The sequence below is a fragment of the Dicentrarchus labrax genome, unplaced genomic scaffold (assembly GCF_905237075.1).
Source record: "Dicentrarchus labrax unplaced genomic scaffold, dlabrax2021, whole genome shotgun sequence".
Classification (NCBI taxonomy): domain Eukaryota; kingdom Metazoa; phylum Chordata; class Actinopteri; family Moronidae; genus Dicentrarchus; species Dicentrarchus labrax.
This window is the reverse complement of record NW_026136719.1, coordinates 2,264,155-2,287,516: the sequence shown is the minus strand read 5'-3', so window position 1 is coordinate 2,287,516 and position 23,362 is coordinate 2,264,155. Positions and strand designations below refer to the sequence as shown.

General features: G+C 42.9%; 1 protein-coding gene across 1 annotated transcript in view; it reads left to right on the top strand.

The window, feature by feature from the left end:
- Positions 1-4,999: 4,999 nt before the first annotated feature.
- Positions 5,000-23,362, top strand: part of fhod1 (formin homology 2 domain containing 1) — a 46,499-nt gene continuing 28,136 nt past the window's right edge. The window contains 3 exon segments of the mRNA XM_051379672.1: positions 5,000-5,290; positions 9,834-9,940; positions 11,494-11,558. Coding sequence (XP_051235632.1) covers positions 5,126-5,290; positions 9,834-9,940; positions 11,494-11,558 — 337 coding nt within the window. The 5' untranslated portion in view covers positions 5,000-5,125.

The window sequence follows — 23,362 nt, the reverse complement described above, 5'->3', positions numbered from 1 at the left end:
CCTTTGACCTCTGTCACACCACATAGAGGCATGATGGGATACCAAGAGTCACTGCAGCGGAGTCCGCTGTGAAGCAGAAAATAAAAGCTAAATACTTCCTACTCCTACCTTCCTTACCTCCTTTATAACCTCCACCCTTCCTTTGTTATCTCCTTCTGTCCTTTCCTACCTTCTTTAACCCTCCTTCCTCAATTCCTCTTTTTCTTTTCTTTTCTTTCTTCCCTTTCCTTCGTCCTTCTTTCCTTCCTTACCCCAGTCGTTTCCCTCCTTGCCTTTTCACTTCCTCCCCTACCTCCTTCTGTCCTTCCCTCACACCCTCTTTCCTTCTTTACCTCCTTATTTCCTAACATTACCATCTTTATCCTTACCTCCCCATTTCCTTTGTTATGTCCTTCCTTCCTTCCTGACAGGAGACAGGTGGATGCAGTGATGTACGAGGTCTTCTCTGTCCCCTCTGGGACCCCATCCTCCCCAGTACAGAATGCTGTGGTTGAACTGGCTGCGTGTGACGGTCCAGTAGCTCAAACGTACACTCTGGAGTCAGACGCAGTAACCATAGCAACCGTGGCTCACAGCATCATCACAAATCCTAGGTAGGTAAAATTTAAAAAAAAATTTAAATCAACACAATGTTGCTTTCAATAATAATTATTATCCTGTAATAGATAGATAGATAGATAGATAGATAGATAGATAGATAGATAGATAGATAGATAGATAGATAGATAGATAGATAGATAGATAGATACTTTATTCATCCCCAAGGGGAAATTCACAGTTTCCAGCAGTATCCACAAACTGATAATAATAATAATAATAATAATAATAATAACAACAACAAGAGGAGGTCAATTTAGAAGAACTAATAGAATAAAGTAGAATAAATAGCTAAATAACGAGCATGGGGCTAGTGTCCTAAGGTGCATGGTCAAATCCAGTGCTTGAAAGGCCTAAGTGTACCTAAGTAGTGTCAGTCAGTCAGTGGTCACATAATGCGTTCAATAAAAAGTCAGTGCTTTATTTTCAGTGCAGCTGTTACTTAAAAGCTCAGAATAACCAACCACTGGAACACAAACTATCAAAGAGTCAGTTTATTGATGAATTTATTGATGAATTTATTGGTGGTTTTGAACATTTGTAATTTTCACTGATGGCTGTTTATAGTGTTTGTGCTGCTATCGATCCATCAGAGGGGAGGAAGACATTATAAATAATCTATAATTAATAATTCACTGAAACAGCAGCCGGTTGGATTATTCTCCTTTTACCACAAACACTGAGAGTTCACCTGCACTCCCTTTACTCACACACACACACACACACATACACACAAACGAGTGTGTGTGTGTGTGTGTGTGTGTGTGTGTGTGTGTGTGTGTGTGTGTGTGTGTGTGTGTGTGTGTTTCAGCTTGTTTCATCACTTTCTTACGCAATCACAGTGTAAACTGTCAGACTCCGAATGTAGAGAAACAGCTCTACCTGCTGGACGATGGCTGAACTGCACCGATACAAAGAGCCTGTGCAGTGAGAATTAATATAAATAAATAAATGAGAGTAAATGAAGCACATAATTAATATTGATGAGGACAAACATATTCTGAGTGCAGATATCTGCATGCTGTATCAATATTAAATATAAATGGTGAGTGTACTGCTGGTATCTCATAGTCATCATCATTATCTATTAGTAAAGTTTGTGTATCAATAATGTGACTTGATCCACATATAGATAATAATAATAAAGAGCTGATGGGATCCTGAACCTTCTTATTACTTAACTTCTTTATGAAGAAATAAAATGATCCAAAACTCTTTCTGTCCTTAGGTTGGAGCCACTGATCCAGATTCTGATGTACAATGTCTGTAACACATCACCGACCTCCATCACCGACCTTCATCACATCATGGAAGAGGACCGGATATGGAAGAGGACCACGTATGAAAGAGGACCAGATCAGACGTGAAAAGGTTCTATGCGATTTGTGCCATTCACACTGACATGAAAACAAAATATCACACACATATGAGCAGAAACAGCTGACTAATGTAAATGGAGACAAAGACAATTGTCTCGTAATCCGTCCACAAGGGTCTGTTTCATTCAGGACCTCATGAGACCGAACAAAATAGAGAAGAAAAAAGCTTGTGGGGACATCGTGGCAATTCCTAACAGAAGTTATCTCAGGAAATTTTCAAATAGAGCAGGTCTAGACCGAACTCTTTATAACATTATTTACAGAGACCCAACAGTACCACCATGAGCAAGACCTTGGAGACAACGGCAAGGAAAAACTACCTTTTAAGAGGAAGAAACCTAGGACAGACCCCGACTCTAGGTGGGTGGGAGAGAGAGGGAGACAGAGACAGGCAGATGGACGGACGGACAGACAGACAGACAGACAGACAGACAGACAGACAGACAGAGGTGCACAGCAACAACTACACTAATAGTAGTGACATTAGGGCAACAGTAGAGGACATTATGGGACAGTAGAGGACATTAAGGGGACAGTAGAGGACATTAGGGGGACAGTAGAGGACATTAGGGGACCTTAGGGGACAGTAGAGGACATTAGAGGACATTAGGGAAACAGTAGAGGACAGCAGAGGACATTAGGGGACAGTAGAGGACAGTAGAGGACATTAAGGGCACAGTAGAGGACATTAGGGGACCTTAGGGGACAGTAGAGGACATTAGGGGACAGAAGAGGACATTAGGGGACCTTAGGGGACAGTAGAGGACATTAGATGACATTAGGGGAACAGTAGAGGACAGTAGAGGGCATTAGGGGACAGAAGGGGAACAGTAGAGGACATTAAGGGCCCAGTAGAGGACATTAGGGGACCTTAGGGGACAAAAGAGGACCTTAGGGGACATTAGGGGAACAGTAGAGGACATTAGGCAACATTAGGGGAACAGTAGAGGACAGCAGAGGACATTAGGGGACGGTAGAGGACATTAGAGGACATTAAGGGGACAGTAGAGGACATTAGGGGGACAGTAGAGGACATTAGGCAACATTAGGGGACATTAGGGGAACAGTGGAGGACAGCAGAGGACATTAGGGGATGGTAGAGGACATTAGAGGACATTAGGGGAACAGTAGAGGACATTAGGGGACATTAAGGGCCCAGTAGAGGACATTAGGGGGACAGTAGAGGACATTAGGGGACCTTAGGGGACAGTAGAGGACATTAGAGGACATTAGGGAAACAGTAGAGGACAGCAGAGGACATTAGGGGACAGTAGAGGGCAGTAGAGGACATTAAGGGCACAGTAGAGGACATTAGGGGACAGTAGAGGACATTAGGGGACAGAAGAGGACATTAGGGGACCTTAGGGGACAGTAGAGGACATTAGATGACATTAGGGGAACAGTAGAGGACAGTAGAGGGCATTAGGGGACAGAAGGGGAACAGTAGAGGACATTAAGGGCCCAGTAGAGGACATTAGGGGACCTTAGGGGACAGTAGAGGACATTAGAGGACATTAGGGGAACAGTAGAGGACATTAGGCAACATTAGGGGAACAGTAGAGGACAGCAGAGGACATTAGGGGACGGTAGAGGACATTAGAGGACATTAAGGGGACAGTAGAGGACATTAGGGGGACAGTAGAGGACATTAGGGGAACAGTAGAGGACATTAGGGGGGACAGTAGAGGACATTAGAGGACATTAGGGGACAGTAGAGGACATTAGGGGAACAGTAGAGGACAGCAGAGGACATTAGGGGATGGTAGAGGACATTAGAGGACATTAGGGGAACAGTAGAGGACATTAGGGGGACATTAGAGGACATTAGGGGACATTAGGGGGACATTAGAGGACATTAGAGGACATTAGGGGACATTAGGGGGACAGTAGAGGACATTAGGGGACAGAAGAGGACATTAGGGGACCTTAGGGGACATTAGGGGACATTAGGGGAACAGTAGAGGACATTAGGGGGACAGTAGAGGACATTAGAGGACATTAGGGGGACAGTAGAGGTCCTACTGTAGTGCAGTCTCTGAGCCACCAGAGGACGCTGTCCTACAACAAGCAGTCTCACTCTGTTTCCATACAGCTGTTCATTACGTCATACTGCTGCTCAATGTATTTCCATGCTCTACTGCCATGACGACACTAGTAGGCCGTCCGCCATCAAGTCCTCTTTCACCAACCGGACGTTAGGTCATACTTCCTTCAAAATGAAAGCACACCATTTAATCCTCTGTGCCCAGCAGATGGTTGCTGCTCCAGGTCCTCAGTGTGAAAGAGAACCAGGTCTCAGCTGAACTGGTTCAGTAAAGGTGAGATTTAAAGAGACTCTGTGATCAGCTGTTCACTGTGGATAATGAGTGTGAGCTTGTGTATATATATATATTGTGTGTATATAAAATGTATATTTTCTGTTTAATAAAGTCACTGTGCTGTCGGGGTGATGGGAGGACGGATGTTATATATATGTCTCTATATATTTTTATTTTTATGTATATGTATATATGTCATATCACTACTGAATCTGTAACTGTAACATAATCTAATCTCATTAAAGATCCAACACTCAGTTCTCCTTCAGGCTCACAGTGAGGAACACAAGCAGACAAACATCAGAACCAGAATTCATACATAGAAAAATATCAATAAAGATAAAACAGAGACGACCTAGACGAATATAAAAGACCATAATTTAAAATGAGTGGAGAGCTGGACAGGAAGTGTTAATGATATTTACAATCCAAAGGATGAGCATTAATGTAAATTCAGGCTGGCAGATTATTACATTATTATTATTAATACACAATCTGATCAGATTCTACAAAACTAACAATCAAACAAACATAAATATATGATGAAGTTTCTCATTATATTGATTTACAGAATCCTTTTATTGGCACAAATGAGCTTCCATACAACTGACTGAGTCTTTATTAGAAGAGTATTTTGTCACAAATTCATTGCATTTATTTTGAAAGGTGCCACCGGATGTAGCTGTGTGTCTCTGCGGGAGCTTCACCTGTCCGGTGGCAGCGCAGCGAGGACCGGGTTTTCTTCATTTAAACGGCTCCTGCAGTGCCGGACCCATCTGTACCGAGTCCCTCACGCTCCTCTAGCCGCAGTCGGGTCTCGGTCTCTCGGCCATGGCCTCTATCGTGTGCCGGGTCCAGTACCTGGAGGACTCGGATCCGTTTATCTGCACTAACTTTCCCGAACCTCGGAGACCTCCGACGGTGAGTGTGGAGGACAACCTGCCGCTCAGCGAGCAGATCGCCGGGATACACAAGCTGCTGGAGGCGCCTCTGAAGGTGGGTCGGCTGCCAATCACACAATCGATAATCAATCAGTAATGTGATTGATTGCTGGTGCTGCTGATGGATGTTTGACACCTGTGGAGAAATAAGCAGTACAGTTATTAAAGCCACAGGTGTGAGACATCCCTGAAGTTTATGCTCACACACCAAACTCCCTTTAAAAATCATGTGAATTAATGTTTCTGTGGCAGTTTGTCCATTTAAATAAAGATTTAAAGGCTCAACCTCAATGTGGGAGAGCTGTAACCCATCAGCAGTTATTTCTGTCAGAGGTAATCAAAGTTCATGTGAGCAGTTATTGCCCCCCTGGGGTGATGCTTGTTGCTGAATTGACCAGAAGGCTTAAATTGATGGATCAGTCACGTGCTTAATAGTGAATTGTTCCACATTAACAATGGCTCATTTTTAAAGGGAGTCTGGTATGAAGTTTTCTCAAGCGTCTGATCTATAATCTGATCTATAATCTGATCTATAATCTATACCGGGCCCAGTTCTGTGATGACCAAGGGTTGTTGACTTGTTTATGTGCTGAGGCACGCCCCCTCTGAAGCTCATTGGCCGATATCTTAAAAACATAATAAGTTATCAATATGTTTTATGCAACTATTGATCAGCTTCGTCCGATGATCCACAGACGATCTGGTAGCAGTTGGACCGACGATTCAGGACGAGACAGCAGAAATGTGGGAAATCCAGTTAGCGGACTTTAGTGGTCCGAGAGCGTTGTTACAGCACCACCATCTGGCCGATTGGGCTCATGTTCACGCATCATTTCCTGTTATTGGACCCAGTTTCATGGTTGTAGATCAGCTGCGAGCCATAAATAATAATACATCCTCATAAAGATGGACGACAGGAATGCAGACCCTCTCTATCGCCCCCTGGTGGCTGACTGACCCCGATCACTACGGCGCGGACTCTGGCTCCGAAAGGAGGGAGATGGCAGCGATATATATTGTTAAAATGATAAAAATCCAGATAGAGAATTGTATAAAATATTAATATTAAACTCATCTCTGATCAATAATCACTGAGTTCACAGTTAAAGATCCATAAGCTCTGTCTCTGCTGGTCTCTGAAGGAACCACGGCTGTCTGGTTCCAGCTCTCTGAGTAACGCCGCTGCTTCCTGCACATCAACGGGATTCGTCCTACTTTTGTCCTGTTTTCCAAAGAGGAAGTGAACGCAGCTTTAGTGCTCTCAGGTTCTCTCAGCGTGAAGTCATTTCAGAGTTCATTCCTCAGTTATCTGTCAGAGGCTGAAGTTCACACTGAGATAAAGTCCGAAACATTACTCAGCAGTCTGATGTTTCCTCTTATGAAACGTTCTCATTATAATAATAATAATAATAATAATTATAACACTGGAACACTTTTATTATTCACTTTATTCTTTACGAACTCCGTGTGTAAGGAATGCAGTCCACGCTGCTGCGAGACGTTCGGACCCCGCTGGAATCTCCAGGATCAGATAAAGACCGGAGAGCGGCGCTAGATTACATTCCTCCACCAACCCATTAATTGTTCCCATCATGCCGCAGGGCTCGACCTGCAGGCCGAGATCCACCAAGGTGATACAGAGACTCTCCAACGTGAGCATTATTTGGATCCTCTGGGTTTCTGAGCTGGTTTTCTCCCTCCTCCCTGGTTGTGGAGGGACAGGGTGGACCCTGTAAACAGGAGATAAGCTGGACGGATGGATGGACGGATGTAATACTAACAGCACAGCCTTGATAAGAACTGAACAGGCTTTTCCTTCCGCACATAAAGGCAGCGGCTGCAGAAAAACTGCCTGCCGATGACTTTCTGTTTCTTCCACTCATTGTCTCTGGTCCAATACACACATATGGTTAGCCTAGCTTAGCACAAACACTAGAAGTAGGGGGGGACTGCTAACATAACTCCATCAAAAGAAATGCAGTGTAATCATCCTCTGTGCTCTACTGCCACAGTCTGAACCTTGAATACAGCTGATTGGGCCGATATTGATTACCAATTGCCAATATAGTGAATTTATGAGCTGGAATGAAAATAGACGTTTTCTATGTGGTCTGCTTTCTTAAACAACTTGAACAACAACATGTTGATAACAATATTCCAGTTAATTATTCTTTAACATGTTCAATAATTTAACAGAAACATTATTATCCAGTTCCAGTGGATGCTGCTGAGAGATTAAGATTAATAAACCACTTTACACCAATGTCACACATCACAAGGTTGTATAAAAGTTCCTTCATGCTACACACACACAACCAGAATCAAATTCATACAGTAACATGAAAATAAAACGAATGATTTATGTACATACACACCCAGGACATAATGCTGCAGTGTGATATGTTACCACAGAGTATTCACTGTAAACATAAATCATGTGACAGATGAATCGTGGTATCAAGGCTCAAAGACTTAAAGATTTTATAATTTGATAAATAAAATATAAGAGAAAATATATTTAGTCGATTTTTGTGTAACAAGGGATCTTTTTCAGTCATAATGTGTCTTTAATCTCATGTGCTTAAATAACTGGTGAGTGAATCCGATGGCGACCCCAGTATCGACCTGTGAGTGTGTTTCACAATGTATGTTTCAGTATTTTCTTACAGCTCTTACACAGCAAATATCAGATAATGTAACATCATCAGAACATATAACGTCAGTGCCATATATCTGTGTCACAGTCACGAATGCTAATGCTAAACATTATACCTGTGAAACATCAGCGTGTGAGCGTGTTAGCATGCTAATGTTATGTGTGGTATGTGTTGGAGGTGGATGAGGATTTGCAGTCTGTGTTGCTGTTGTTGTAGAAGAATGTGGTTCTGCTGGTTCAGAGACTCTGGAGCGTGTTCAGCATCAGACCTGATTGTTTTCTGCCCTCGACTCCAGCTTCATACCTGACCGTGACTCATGGACGCTCAGCCTGCCAGGCTATAAATAGTCAGGAAGCATTCTGATCTCAGCACGCGCAGCAAAACAGCAAAAAATGTATCTCACAAACTGCCGTCACATCTGCTGCATGACATGTTCCAGAGGTCAAATAACGAGAGAACCAGTGTCTCAGAGCGAGAACGAGAGCTGCAGTCCACTTTAACCTCAGTTCTTCACCATTCATCCAGAAAATTAGCATCAGATTAATCGATAATGAACAATCTCCTCATGCATTGCTCAAGCTCTGTGAGGCTGAGCTAAATGCTAACATCAGCAGGCTAACACGTTCGCACACATTGCTAACATGCTGATTTTTAGAAGGTATAGTGGTCATCATGCTAACATTAGCTAATTAACAGTAAACGCAAAGTCCAGCTGAGGCTGATGCTAATGTCATTAGCGCTGCAGGTCAAAGACCAAAGTATTGGAACATTAAAGGGCCAGTTCACCCCAAATTTAGAACTCCATATTGTTCCTGCTACCTGTAGTTCTGTAGATAGTTTTGGTTGTGAGTTTTCAAGACATCAGCTGTAGAGATTTCTGCCTTCTCTCCAATATCATTTCTAGATTTAATCATTATTTCTGTAAATCCTCATTTTCTATGCTCAGTAACTTGTGGAGTCCCTCAGGGAATCATCCTGGGTCCTCTGAATTCCTGATCTTCATAAATATTAGAAACAGTTTAACATGTTGTTTCCAGCTGAGACTCCTCTCATGAATCTCCTGATTGGATTATCAGAACAATCAGATGGCGCTCGGCCTTAATGTTTACATCCTGCACCGTCACCAGTCCTCCTGCGCGGTGATACGTAGAAAGAAAATAGATCCTATGTGAAACTGCTCACAACAAAGTCTGTGGATTATTTAGTAACCGGGTCATTTATGAAGATCTGAAGAATTCACAGGAATTTCAGAGGACCCAGGACGCTTCCCTGAGGGACTCTACCAGTTACTGAGGGCAGAAAATGAGGATTTACACAAATGTTTTTAATGGAACATTTTTACTGTTTTATGTCCTGTTGTAACAATGAAATGATCCTGGAGAGAAGGCAGACATCTCCAAAACCTCCCAACAGTCCAGATCCATAAAGAGGTCTGCAGCTGGGAGGAGATCTCACAGGATCCTGAGACCTGTATCAGTGACTAACTGCAGTCTCACCTGTATGAATGCAGCCACACCTGTTGGCCACACAAACACTGTGGGTCACTGTGGGTGTGTTTGATTGCTTCTGCTCCACTTCATTGATCCACAGTTCCTGTTACTGATATTGATCAATATGAAATATCCAGAGAGTCTGATGATGATGATGATTGTTATGTGTCAGCAGAGATGAAGATGTGTTCCTGGCTCTGTGTTTCTGTATAAATATCATCAATAAATCATCAGTCAAACAGGTTCTGTAGCTTTTAATATCATTACAGTCGCTGCTCCAGGACCGGTCTGACCCTCCGACAACAGCTGATCTCACTGTCTCACTTCTACTGTCTCACTCTCACTGTCTCACTCTCTGTGTCTTTCTGCTACACATAAATTCATGTAAGAACGTACATGTTAACTTGTCTGTCCGTGTCTGTCTGTATCTGTGTCTGTATCTGTCTGTCAGTTGGAGGAGTGCACCCTTCAGTTGTCCCCCAGTGGAAACTATCTGGACCTGGACTCGTCCCTGGCGGAGCAGAGAGACGAACTGGAGAGTTTCTATGAAGACGTGACGTAAGCAGACTTTATTGATTACATTGATATTGATCCTCTGTGTACGTGGTGGACTTCAACCAGAGCGTCCTCAGCTCCAATAATCAATATGATTCTGATTGACTGCATTAATGACATTTAAGGTATATCTTATCTTAACGGATTGAAGTTGTTTACCCTCCAGTCCGATCCCAGTCAGAGGAAGCCTCTCTTTTACAGGATCACATTGATCCAGTCTGATCTGGAGCGGTTGGGCCTAAAGGCTTTGCTCAAGGGCACGTCAGTGGTTGTAAGGGTCACTCTCCCCACCCAGATTTATCCTGCTGGTTCCGGGCATCGAACCGACGACCTGCTGGACACCTTTAGGCCACTTTACTGCCACTCTCACTCTCTCTGTCTCTCTCTCACTCTCTCTCTCTCTCTCTGTCTCAGTCTGTCTGTCTCTCTCTCTCACTCTCTCTATGTCTCAGTCTGTCTGTCTGTCTCTCTCTCACTCTCTCTATGTCTCAGTCTGTCTGTCTGTCTCTCTCTCTCTCTGTCTCAGTCTGTCTGTCTGTCTCTCTCTCTCTCTCTCTGTCTCAGTCTGTCTGTCTCTCTCTCTCACTCTCTCTCTGTCTCAGTCTGTCTGTCTGTCTCTCTCTCTCTCTCTCTCTCTCTCTCTCTCTCTCTCTCTCTCTCTCTCTCTCTCTCTCTCTGTCTGTCTGTCTGTCTGTCTGTCTGTCTGTCTGTCTCTCTCTCTCTCTCTCTCTCTCTGTCTCTGTCTCAGTCTGTCTGTCTGTCTCTCTCTCTCTCTCCCTCTCTCTTAGTCTCTCTCTCAGTCTGTCTCTCTCTCATTCTTTCCATACCTCCATGCTGTCGTTCTTTCCATACTCTGGTCCCAGCAGGCCACAGGCTGCCTGTGTATGTTAATATGGAAAACTGTTCTTGGATCAGTGAGCAGCAGATAACATGTAGACGTTGAGTCTAGAGATCAGATGTGAGGAACACTGAAGGCCTCTGAAGGCTGCAGTTAAACCGTCCCCAGTCAGACTGAAACATTCCTGTTTCTAATAATGAAATGGAAATATTATCCACATTAATAATAACATTATAAAGTTCATTTTAGCACATTATTACGATTCTTGCCTCCAGATATTATATTTCAGACTGTATTTAGATTTTAAAACATATGCATAAATATCCTTTTCATAAACAGTTTGGAGATCAGTTTCCATCGTTCAGGAGCTGTTTGAACTTTAAGGATGTCAGCAGGTCGAACACACAGAGAGAGAAACAAAGAGTCTCACTCTTTCATCGGTTCTCTCTCTACTGCACAAACTGAAGCTGGAGATTGGAACCACAGTAATAATCAGACCAACACATGGATTTGTAATCTATAATAATACACATATAATGATATTATACTGATACTGATACATTACATATTGTATGTTTGAGCTGCAGATAAACGCAGTAAAAGCTGTAGTGGAGCATTAAACAGAAATACTATAATAAGTATCTGATATGTGCCACTGGTTCCCAGTGTGTGTGCTGGTTGTTTCTCTGTGGAGGAATAAATGTTTCTGTTTCCACAGAAAAGGGAAGAAGCCCATCCTGATCCTGAGGACTCAGCTCTCTGTCCGGGTCCACTCCATCCTCGGTAATTATCCTCCTCCTGCAGCTCTGATGAGTCAGGGGAAACTCTCAGTCAGGAGACGCTTTCTCTGACCACAGTGACGTGTTCGTCAGCTGGGAGGATTTCCTCTCTCTGACTCACTCACTAACACGTCTGTAGATGAGCTGGAGCTCCATTTCTGCATCAGCTGTTGGTTTTTTGTATTAGTCAACACGTTCAGGATGTTTCCTTCTCACATTGTTTCATCTGAAGGATCTTTTGTGGTGGTTTCAGGCTAACGGCGCCACCAATGGCTGCTCAGACTGACTCTGTGTTGGACTCTGTGTTGGACTCTGTGTTGTGGACTCTGTGTTGGACTCTGTGTTGTTGACTCTGTGTTGTTGACTCTGTGTTGTGGACTCTGTGTTGTGGACTCTGTGTTGTGGACTCTGTGTTGGACTCTCTGTGTTGGACTCTGTGTTGTGGACTCTGTGTTGGACTCTGTGTTGCCCACTGTTGGCACTCGGGAGCATAAAGGTCACAACCTTTGACCCTCATCCTACATAGAGACACATAGAGATCAGTCCACAGACAGCAGAGGGACAAAGCTCCACTACAACCTGTTCACTCTCTGCTCACACACACTGATACACACACACTGATTCACACAAACACACACACACACACACACACACACACACACACTGATTATTATAGAAACAGAACATCATTCACAGTCTGACATATGGAAGTTTTAAGTATCTGTGATTTTAGGTGCAGCAGGAACTTTTTATTCCTGTGTTTTGGCCAATGTGGGCTTCCATAGAACAGATCCAACAGCTCATGAGGAGCCGATGGTTGCTGCTGTTGTCTGTGTGTGTGGACCTGCAGCAGTCTGATTATGACTGAACCTCTGAGGAGGAAGATGATGAAGAGTGATATCAGGAATTGATTAGGAAATGTATTTCCTGTTGTTTGTATTTGTCGTATCTATAATTTCATCATCCTGATTGTTCATACTGTGATTTTCCTTCCGTCAGTCCCTCCTCTGTTGCTCCTGTCTTTTCTTGTTAAAAGAGTCGCCTGTGCACACTGTGAACTCATTTCTGATCAGTGATCTGTATAAATAAAACCTCCACAGTGGTGTAATTATGGCTGGCACACAGACCCGACACCAGCCTCTTGAAATCTGAAACGTCTGCTGCTTCTGGTTTGTGATTGGCTCGAGACCAGCAGGTGTATTCAGTCCAAGTGTTGTTGTGTTGTCCAGACTTATCTGAGATCTGCCTGCTGCCCGAGGCCTGTTTCTGTTTGGATCCTAACAGACCAAACCTCCAGTGTGGTTACAGGGTTTTTATTTTCAGCCTCAGTCTTTTTTTAAACCTTATCTCAACCTCTTGTGTTCCTGTTGTGTTCCTGTTCACACACCAACACCAGAAAGCTCCAGAAAGCTCCACAGTGTTAAAGTTTTATTTTCTGTAGCAATGTTCAAACAATGGCAGAAAAATTGTTGGCAGGGTGAGAAGTGGCGAGTGTTATAGACACATTAGCAGCACCACAAAGAGACAAAAAACTACTGCAAAGATCTCCTGAAATCCTTAAAGTTAAAGGAACTCATTTATTAAACTGGTTGATTTGTATTGATCTATTTATCTGTGCAAATGTTAAATCTGTTTAAGGAAGTGAAAAATGTAATCGTGTCATTTACATTCTCCCTTTAATCCGTCTCACTGCAGCAGTATGAGCCTAAAATAAACAGATTTTACTGATTTTAATGTCAATAAACAGATCAATATGAAGCTGGAATAACGACATCACGATGACGATGTGTAAAAAAATAGGGATGGCCCGATATTATCGGACATCCCTATTTTTTACACATCGTCATTTGTTCTGGAGGCTTCAGCATTTCCGAGCCTGCATGAACGCAGCATGGGACGTTTACCGGCGCGCGCTAGACGACGTATAACAACAACAACTACACGCTAGACTGGTTGGTTGCTAACCGTGGCTAACAAGCAAACAATTTAAAGCTGAATGATTTTAATATTAACACAAAATAAGTGCAATGCACCTTTAATATTTTACCCTACTATGAGCTGTTCCTTAACCAAACTAACAACTGGCTTAGAATTTACATTAGCACTCCTTCAGGTGAATAATACAATTAAACACATTAACCAAAGGTAGCGCTTAGCTAGCGCTTAGCGCTCTTTTCAGTATTAATACAATGAAAGTTGAAGTCGTTCTCTTATTTTGCACAGACAGTGTTTACATTTAGAAAGCCATGTTGCATTTATGTATGCATCCAGTGGGGCATCACCATAAAATTAGGCATAAAGGTTAATTCCACAATAGGAGATATGTTATGTTGTTACCTAACAGGTTTGGTGTAAAAAGCCTGCAGATATTGGTATCGGGTGATATCGGTATCGGAAATTGAGAGTTGGACAATATTGGAATATCAGCAGAAAAGCCGATATTGAGCATCCCTAACACTAGCGGTGCCAGGATTTTGATTGTGGGGCCGCCAGAAAACTGGATGGGCCAGTTAAAATATAGCCCTATTCATATGGGACTAGTAGCCTATTACCTGGGGACTTCATGTTATTTAGTAATAATTACCCCACCACGTCTGTGTTTCGTGTGGCCCATTCGCACGGGATAAGTGAAGCCTGTGTTTTAATTCGAATTTACTGACATTATCCCCCGGATATGATGTCAAGGCTAACAATAAAAAACCTAATAACTGGTGAGCCTGTTGAAAGATAGACAAATGTTCCTTACCGCATGCTGCCATGCATGTAATCAATCTAATTATCTTTCGAGATTTCACTCTTCTGATGGATTTGAGCTTGCTCTTTCTGCAAATGGGTCTCCATGCTTTGTACCTAGATGAGCCTCCTGAATTTGCACCCAAAATGCTGTCAAAACTTTCATTCATAATTGCCAACGCAGCATCCATAGGAGTAAGGCTTAAGCCAAAAATCATCTCTGTTTCAGCGCTCTTCTGCGGCACTGAGGACAGCGACTCAGTAGCCTACCTGTGTGGCTCTTGTGTCGCTGTCCTCAGCTCAGTGCTGAAGTGGACAGACATACATAAAACGCTATCATAAGTTACCTCTGCCTACTGCCAATATTATTTTTCCCTCCAGAAAATATGCATACAGACAGCCAGACACTAACGTTAACGTTAGCCTAACTGTTACTTGCCTACGGGAGGACTTGATGGGGAGAGGGCGGCCGAGCTGGATCATAACTCGTCACTCGTAACATTACTTAAAATGGCAGGAGTTTCCTCCTCCTGCTCCTTGGAGTGTTTCTTGGTGAATTTAAACGAAAACAAGCTGCAACACTGACTGCAGCACTGACTGCAACACTGACTGCAACATTGACTGCAACACTGACTGCAACATTGACTGCAACACTGACTGCAACATTGACTGCAACACTGACTGCAACATTGACTGCAACATGACTGAAACTGACTGCAACATTGACTGCAACACTGACTGCAACATTGACTGCAACATTGACTGCAACACTGACTGCAACACTGACTGCAACACTGACTGCAACATTGACTGCAACACTGACTGCAACATTGACTGCAACATTGACTGCAACATTGACTGCAACACTGACTGCAACACTGACTGCAGCACTGACTGCAGCACTGACTGCAACACTGACTGCAACACTGACTGCAACACTGACTGCAACACTGACTGCAACATTGACTGCAGCACTGACTGCAACACTGACTGCAGCACTGACTGCAACACTGACTGCAACATTGACTGCAACACTGACTGCAACATTGACTGCAGCACTGACTGCAACACTGACTGTAACTCTGACTGTAACTCTGACTGTAACTCTGACTCTGGGACCAGTTCCCACAGAACTGATAGAAACAGATCAGACAGGAGCTTAATACAGAACAGGCTCAGACCTGCACAGACACACAGTGAACAGAAAGAAAACTGTTGGATTGGTTTATCTGGTCTTAGAATCTGAACTAGAGTCCTGAAGTCATGAAGGACCCCCTGTAGGACCCCCTACAGGGGCGCTACAGGAGACATGATTAAACTATGGAGGGTTCGTCCTCTGAGTAGCTGGAAGGAGATCACAGAGTTTGATGTAAATCTGTCATTGTTGAGTTAAACCTCTCCTGGGAATCACTCAACTTTCCCAGAGTTCCCTCCCTCCCTCCCTCTCTGCCTCCCTCCCTCCTCTGCCTCCCTCCCTCCCCCCTGCGCTGCCTGGCATGACCCCACCCTTCCTGCTCGTAGGGGATTTCCCAGCATGCTTCCTCCTTCAAGCCCTGGCTCTGCTTTGAATAGCCTCTCCTGCTGTGTCATCCCTTCGTTTCTGCTTCTTTTCTGTGGAAGCGTTGCTTTGACGGATGTTGCAACAACTTGAACAGAACGAACCCAGAACATAAATGCTGGCTCTTTATTGGCTCAGTGTGAGACGCAGGAGGAGGCCAGTTTCATGTTGATGAATCATGTTTGTCCTCGACTCAACTCTGTTATGCTGTCAGCTCCTTTAAAGCTGCAGCATCCGCCACCATCTGCTGGTCAGATTGTAGATTGCATCCAAACGTAAAGGAGAAACTACGGAAGCTGCAAAACCCGCCAAAAATCCAGTGTTTGGTTTGTCTGTTCTGGGCTACTGTATAAACATGGCGGTTCAACATGGTGGACTCCGCCAGAGGAGGACCCGCTGCCTCTGTAGATAAAAACATCTCATTGTAACGATTCTTACAGTCAGCTGATTAAACACCAATGAAAACATCCCTATGGTCTCATATTTCACTCTGGACCTTTAACCGGGTTAAAGACTAGAACCTGGAGGACTCTGCAGATGACGACTGTGGAACAATAAAGTTGATTGTATTCTGTGTCTTTAAGAGCAGCCAGCTGGAAGCAGGGCAATAACAAAGTGGCTGTGTGGGCAGTTAATTTTAGAAGGGGCATTACAGGCACATAGCGGGGCATCCACAACCCTGGCTGTGGTATTATTCTCCCAACAGCTGCCAGTAGTCCTTGAGCAAAGCAGCAGAGTCTCACTGCTCAATAAAAGTCCCTGTAATAGCCGGGTAGTGATCATGTGATCAGTGTTCAGCTGTTAGCTTATATCTCTGTTACTGCTGCTGTTTCCAAAGTCTGACTCCACTGAAGTCTTTGTTATTGATTATAGATTATCACCACAGAATAATGGAACCAGTTGTCTGTCCAGACTCCACCGGCTCCCGGCTAATACAATGGTCAAAGAGGCGGAGCTAAATTAAGGTTACTGAAACCACTGACTGTCACTCACAGTGGCCACGCCCTGAATTATGCTGACTGGATATAATTTAAAGTGAGAGTTGTATAAAGGTACAGTGTGTATCTCCAGAGGACAACTGGCTGTAAACGTCTTTATTCTGCAGGTAATGTGGAGAGTGTTGGAGCCTCTGGTGGCCGCTAGAGGAACTGCAGGGTTTGTTCTAGACAACAAACACAACATGATGACTTGCTAACGGCGATGCTAATGATGCGTTCACTGGCCAGAGTCCAGATACTTTAAAAGCTGCAGTGCACTCTGGGTAATGGAGGGAGAGACAGATGGTCAGTGTTACACTGTGAAAGGTTCTCCAGTGGTTCTCTAGTGGTTCTCCTGTCGTTCTTCAGTGCTTCTCCTGTGGTTCTCCAGTGGTTCTCCTGTCATTCTTCAGTGCTTCTCCTGTGGTTCTCTAGTGGTTCTCCTGTCGTTCTCCAGTGGTTCTTCAGTGCTTCTCCTGTGGTTCTCTAGTGTTTCTCCTGTCGTTCTCCTGTCATTCTCCAGTGGTTCTCCTGTTGTTCTTCAGTTGTTCTTCAGTGGTTTTCTAGTTGTTTCTCCTCCAGAGTGAAACTCAATCAACAACACTGGCACAAACAGGAAATACCACACTAAGATTATCTGGGTCACTTCCTGTCTCTGGAGGATAAACACATGATCCCTCTGTCTGTCTGTCTGTCTGTCTGTCTGTCTGTCTGTCCCTATAGCATAAAGATTAGTCTTAATTATTGAACTGAACTAACATAAAGAAAATGAAACAATGCTGAAGTTAACAGTCTGTGAACCTGAATGCATCACAAGGCCTTCAGTGCCTGCAGTTTATGTGTGGGAGTTTGGTCAGGAGAGAGGAATGTCACAGCTCTGTCCCCTGACCTATCAGCTGCTGCAGTGAAACTGCGGCTGGCCGGCGGCCATCTTGGGTCAGGGAGAGAGGCTCTGATGAAACACATAGTCCAGGTGCATTATGGGATCACTCAGTCTTTATATGTTTATAACTAACTGAGCAACAGTCTGAGGGAAATATTATTTATAGTTTCTGTCCTGGAGGTAGCTCCACCTCCAGGACAGACCATGATCCTGATTCACAGAGCAGTGTCAGTGCTCACAAACTGATCGATCACTGATTGATCACTGATTGATTAGTGAAAGAGTCCAGATGGAGCAGAGAGAGACCGACCGGTTCACTAATTGATCAACAAACATACACCGGGTTCAAATCAAAGTTATTGTAATTACCACTTAATTAATAATTGATAACATAAACATTAAAACTCTTCCTCACGTTCAGAATCATCTTCCTCAGCTGTGGATGATCAGACGTGATGTGTGGAGTTTCTGTCCCTTGCAGGCGACTTACAGCCTTTGTGAGAGAGCCTGCTGATGTCTATCTCTGTAAATGGTGCATATTAGTTAAGTGAACTGGCTCCAGTTGGCTGCCAGCCTCAGGCCCAGTCAGCCTGTGAGCTGTGTGTGAGCTGCAGAGGTGAGGGGGGTGGGGGGCAAGGTTGTTTCTGTTGACTTCCTCTCTGGTGGAGGAAAGAGACCCTGAGCTGAACTCCAGTTAGCGTCCCAGAGAGACTGCACATAAAGAAATATACTCATCCTCATCAGTTCTCCGGTCTTAAGGTCCCAAAGTCAAAGAACTAATGAACGGAGTCTTAATCAGTCCTGTGTTTACTGTTTGAAATCAAAATTGCTGCTGTAGAAAAGGATGTGTTGACTGCAGTTGTCCTCTGACTGGGACATCCATCTGACCACAGCACTGATCAAACAGCCACAGTTCTGCAGGACAGCAGAGATTATCTGTGAGCTAACTGTGCCCATAAACAGTGACCACCATGGATGGTCAACAATAAATGGAACATGTCCCTTAAGAAGAGTGGGAACCCTGAAAAACTAAAACAACTCTGGTTCCAATAAATGAGTTTAACTGAGCAGAATAAAGACCAGAATCTGCACTGAAACTGTTCTTCTCCAACAATTCATCATACTACTACTACTACTAATAATAATAATAATAATAATAATAATAAAAATAATAATAATAATAATAATTAAAGCTGCAAACAGCGTTTGGTGGGACCTCCACACAACTCGGGGTGTGCTGCGGATGCGTCCCGTGCTGTTGTTACACGTGCAGACCACAACATGAAAATTTCACGTAAATCAGCTCAAAATCGCCACGCAGCGCTTACTTCCTTTTGCCAGTAGGTGGCGCTATTACTATGTCTTAATATTGTCATGTAGATGTGTTAACGGCGGGACTCTTATCGAGCACGTGAAGTTTCATTGAGATTGGACCACGTACGCTGAAGTTATGAGGACGTGTTCAGGGCGGAATGTTACAGAATATATGAAGTTTATTGGAGATTGGACAGTGCACACTGAAGTTATGAGTGCTGTTTTATGGCGAATCGGCTGAATTCGACAAGTCATCCCTGGCACGCGGTTTGACGTACAGTCACAAATAGCTCAACTTTTCATCTACAGTTTGTATGACCACAGAATTCAAAATGGCCAACTTTGACGGCACACCACAGACACGCCTTTCAACGTACAGTCTGAAATAGCGCAACTTTTAATCAGCACCTTTTTTTGACTGTACTGACCAATTTTGAAGTAGTTCTGATAAATTCCCTAGGAGGAGTTGGTTCAAATGCAAGGCGAAAAAATTTCAGAAAATGGCTGCAAAATTCAACATGGCCAACTTTGACAGCACGGCACAGCACAGACACGCCCTTCAATGTACAGTCACAAATAGCACAACTCAACAACATATGTTGACTGTACTGACTAATTTTGAAGCAGATCTGATAAATTCCCGAGGAGGAGTCAGTTCAAATACAAGGCGAAAAATTCGCCGAAGGTGAAAATCAAAATCAAAATCAAAATGACCAACTTCCCTTGAGATTTGGGGTATGGGTCCAAGAGGCTTTTTTGTACGTCTCGGCATGTTACACGTGCCTACTAAGTTTCATACATATCCGTGAAACTTGGCCCTGGGGCTGCATTTTTGAAATCCTGTAGGGGGCGCTACAAACACGACAAACACGATTTTTGGTATGTGAGCTACAGGCACAACTCTACACGTGCCCTGTGAATTTCATATTCATAACTATTACGGTCTCCGTACAGTGATTTACCCTGCCACCAGAGCGCCACCTAGTGGCGGATTGTTGACACATGTTTTAGGGAGCCTCAGAGAGCCATGAGCACACGTTGTATCAAGTTTAATTTTAATCACATGTGCTGTTGCAGAGATATAAACATTTTAAAGAGCGCCACCTAGTGGTGATGGCCTGAAATTGTGCACGGTGCCTAAAGAAGACATGAGGAACTATCGATCCAAGTTTGGTGTCAATCGGACATACCAATGTGGAGAAATGGTCCACTTCCTTTTTTGACGAAAAATCCACAGGAAGTGTTAATTTTATAACATGCTTATTTTTTTTAATATCAAAATTCTTTTAATTACTTTTTTATAAGGACGGTCCCCAGATGCTACGTGAAAAATCTTGTGCGAATCGGACAAAGAGCATGGGGGGAACATGGAAAAGTAGTTTATGGACATTTCGTGCTCTCGAAAAAAAAAATTATTGGCGGAAGTGGGCGGGGCCTATATGGGGAGATTCAGCTCCATTCACCGAACGCATGGATATAAGGTTCTTGAATGTGCGACGAACTATGCAGAAGTTATTAGCCTAAACGCATTTTTTATTATAGTAGCGCCACCTAGTGGCTGACCTGAAAGCGACGCATAGAATATCCCCACCTCCAGCGGTCGCTGGCTCGGTCCCTAATAATAATAATAATAATATAATAATAATAATACTTGTTTATTTAAAGTAGCATGAAGGGAATTATATCTGACTCTGTGGTAGCTGTCAGTGAACAGACGCGCTGTCAGTCAGTCTGACTGAGCTTTATTTAACTCGTTGTTGTGGACAGAAACCGGAGCTCCGCAGGGATCCTCGTCTGTAATCTGTTTGTTTCACACGTCTCAAACTATTCATCCATCCTCTGTTTGCATGTCATTTAGTTTGAAATGACAAACTGAGCGATTACAGGAGAATTTAGAGTTGAAGTCCTCCAGAGTCAAAGTCAGCTTTATTGTCAAATATGCTAAATATATACAGACATACAGCACAGATGAACTTTCAGACCCACGGTGCAAACAGGAATATAAAATACATTTTGGTTTCATTCTCCTCCTCTGGTCTGATGACCTGAGCACTGAAATGAAGTGCTAGCTAATCTATATCGAGCTATAGTTAGCTAGTTAGCAAGCGTTAGTACGGAGCCCCCTGGTGACACTGGATAAATACAAACAATGCACACATTATTATCTCGTTGCCAGATAATAACGCGTGGCCACGCATTATTTTTTTTTATCCAGTGTTAGCATTGAATTCCAGCTGAAATGAAAAATTTAATTTTAACCCTTTAAGATCTCATCCTCAGTTATATTGTTTCCTACAACAAACAATAAAGGAAATGGCGTGCACCTGTCTGTCTGTCTGTCGCTCTCTCTCTCTCTCTCTCTCTCTCTCTCTCTCTCTCTCTCTCTCTCTCTCTCTCTCTCACCCCAACTGGTCGAGACAGACGACCACCCACCTAGAGCCGGAGGATCTGTCCTAGGTTTCTGCCTTTTAACAGGCAGTTTTTCCTTGCCCTTGTCGCCAAGTGCTTGCTCATGGTGGTACTGTTGGGTCTCTGTAATTAATGTTAAAGAGTTCGGTCTAGACCTGCTCTATTTGAAAAGTGTCCTGAGATAACTTCTGTTATGAATTGGCGCTATACAAATAAAACTGAATTGAATTAAAATTGAAAATTGAATTTAAACAACGTCTGACAGAGAACGACAAAAACTTTGTATTTTTGTATCAAATCCAATAAATACACTGTACAAACACAACTTTATTAACACTGTACAAACACACAACTTTATTAACACTGTACAAACACAACTTTATTAACACTGTACAAACACAACTTTATTAACACTGTACAAACACAACTTTATTAACACTGTACAGACACAACTTTATTAACACTGTACAAACACAACTTTATTAACACTGTACAGACACAACTTTATTAACACTGTACAAACACAACTTTATTAACACTGTACAAACACACAACTTTATTAACACTGTACAAACACACAACTTTATTATCACTGTACAAACACAACTTTATTAACACTGTACAGACACACAACTTTATTAACACTGTACAAACACACAACTTTATTATCACTGTACAAACACACAACTTTATTAACACTGTACAAACACACAACTTTATTAACACTGTACAAACACAACTTTATTAACACTGTACAAACACACAACTTTATTAACACTGTACAAACACACAACTTTATTAACACTGTACAAACACAACTTTTTATCCTGTACAAACACACAACTTTATTAACACTGTACAAACACACAACTTTATTAACACTGTACAAACACACAACTTTATTAACACTGTACAAACACACAACTTTATTAACACTGTACAAACACACAACTTTATTAACACTGTACAAACACACAACTTTATTAACACTGTACAAACACACAACTTTATTAACACTGTACAAACACACAACTTTATTAACACTGTACAAACACACAACTTTATTAACACTGTACAAACACAACTTTATTAACACTGTACAAACACACAACTTTATTAACACTGTACAAACACAACTTTATTAACACTGTACAAACACAACTTTATTAACAATGTACAAACACAACTTTATTAACACTGTACAAACACAACTTTATTAACACTGTACAAACACACAACTTTATTAACACTGTACAAACACACAACTTTATTAACACTCTCTCCCAGCTGTGTGTGTTCTGACTTTAGAAATGTCTCGTCCTCCTGTGAGATGTTTGTGCACTCAGTCGACAGCAGAGTGTCAAAGAGTTCATCATCACGTCAGAATAACTGCTGCTGTATCTGAGCCTGGAGGACGACATAATCAATCAATAATCAATACAATGATGAGTCAGCAGCCTCTGTGGTGGTCCGAGAGAATCCTGCTGCTCACAGTGCCGATGATTTACACTGAGAGAGATAAACAGTACGACCACAGCTTCCTGTTTACTCCTCAGTAAACAGTCTGAGTCCCACAAACACAACAAACTGCTACAGGAACATTTCTGCTGGCAACAACACGATCAGAGTTATTGATCAGGAGTGTGTTGGATGCTGGCACTGAAGCAGCAGGTTAATCGGAGTTATTGATCATGATGAAGCCATCGTAGCAGTGTTCAGCTGTGGATATATATTCCTTGTTGCCATGACAACAGACTCCCATGACTTGCTGTGGTTACTAACTTTATTATTTCAGTTTCAGATCCTTAGTTTTACTCTGATTAGTTTCACGAGTTATTTCCTCAGGAGCTGTTTATTCTCTGCAGTTTGTGTTTCAGTGGATCCGAAAACTGAAAACTTCCTTTTCTCTCTTATTAACCTGAAAGTCTCATTAG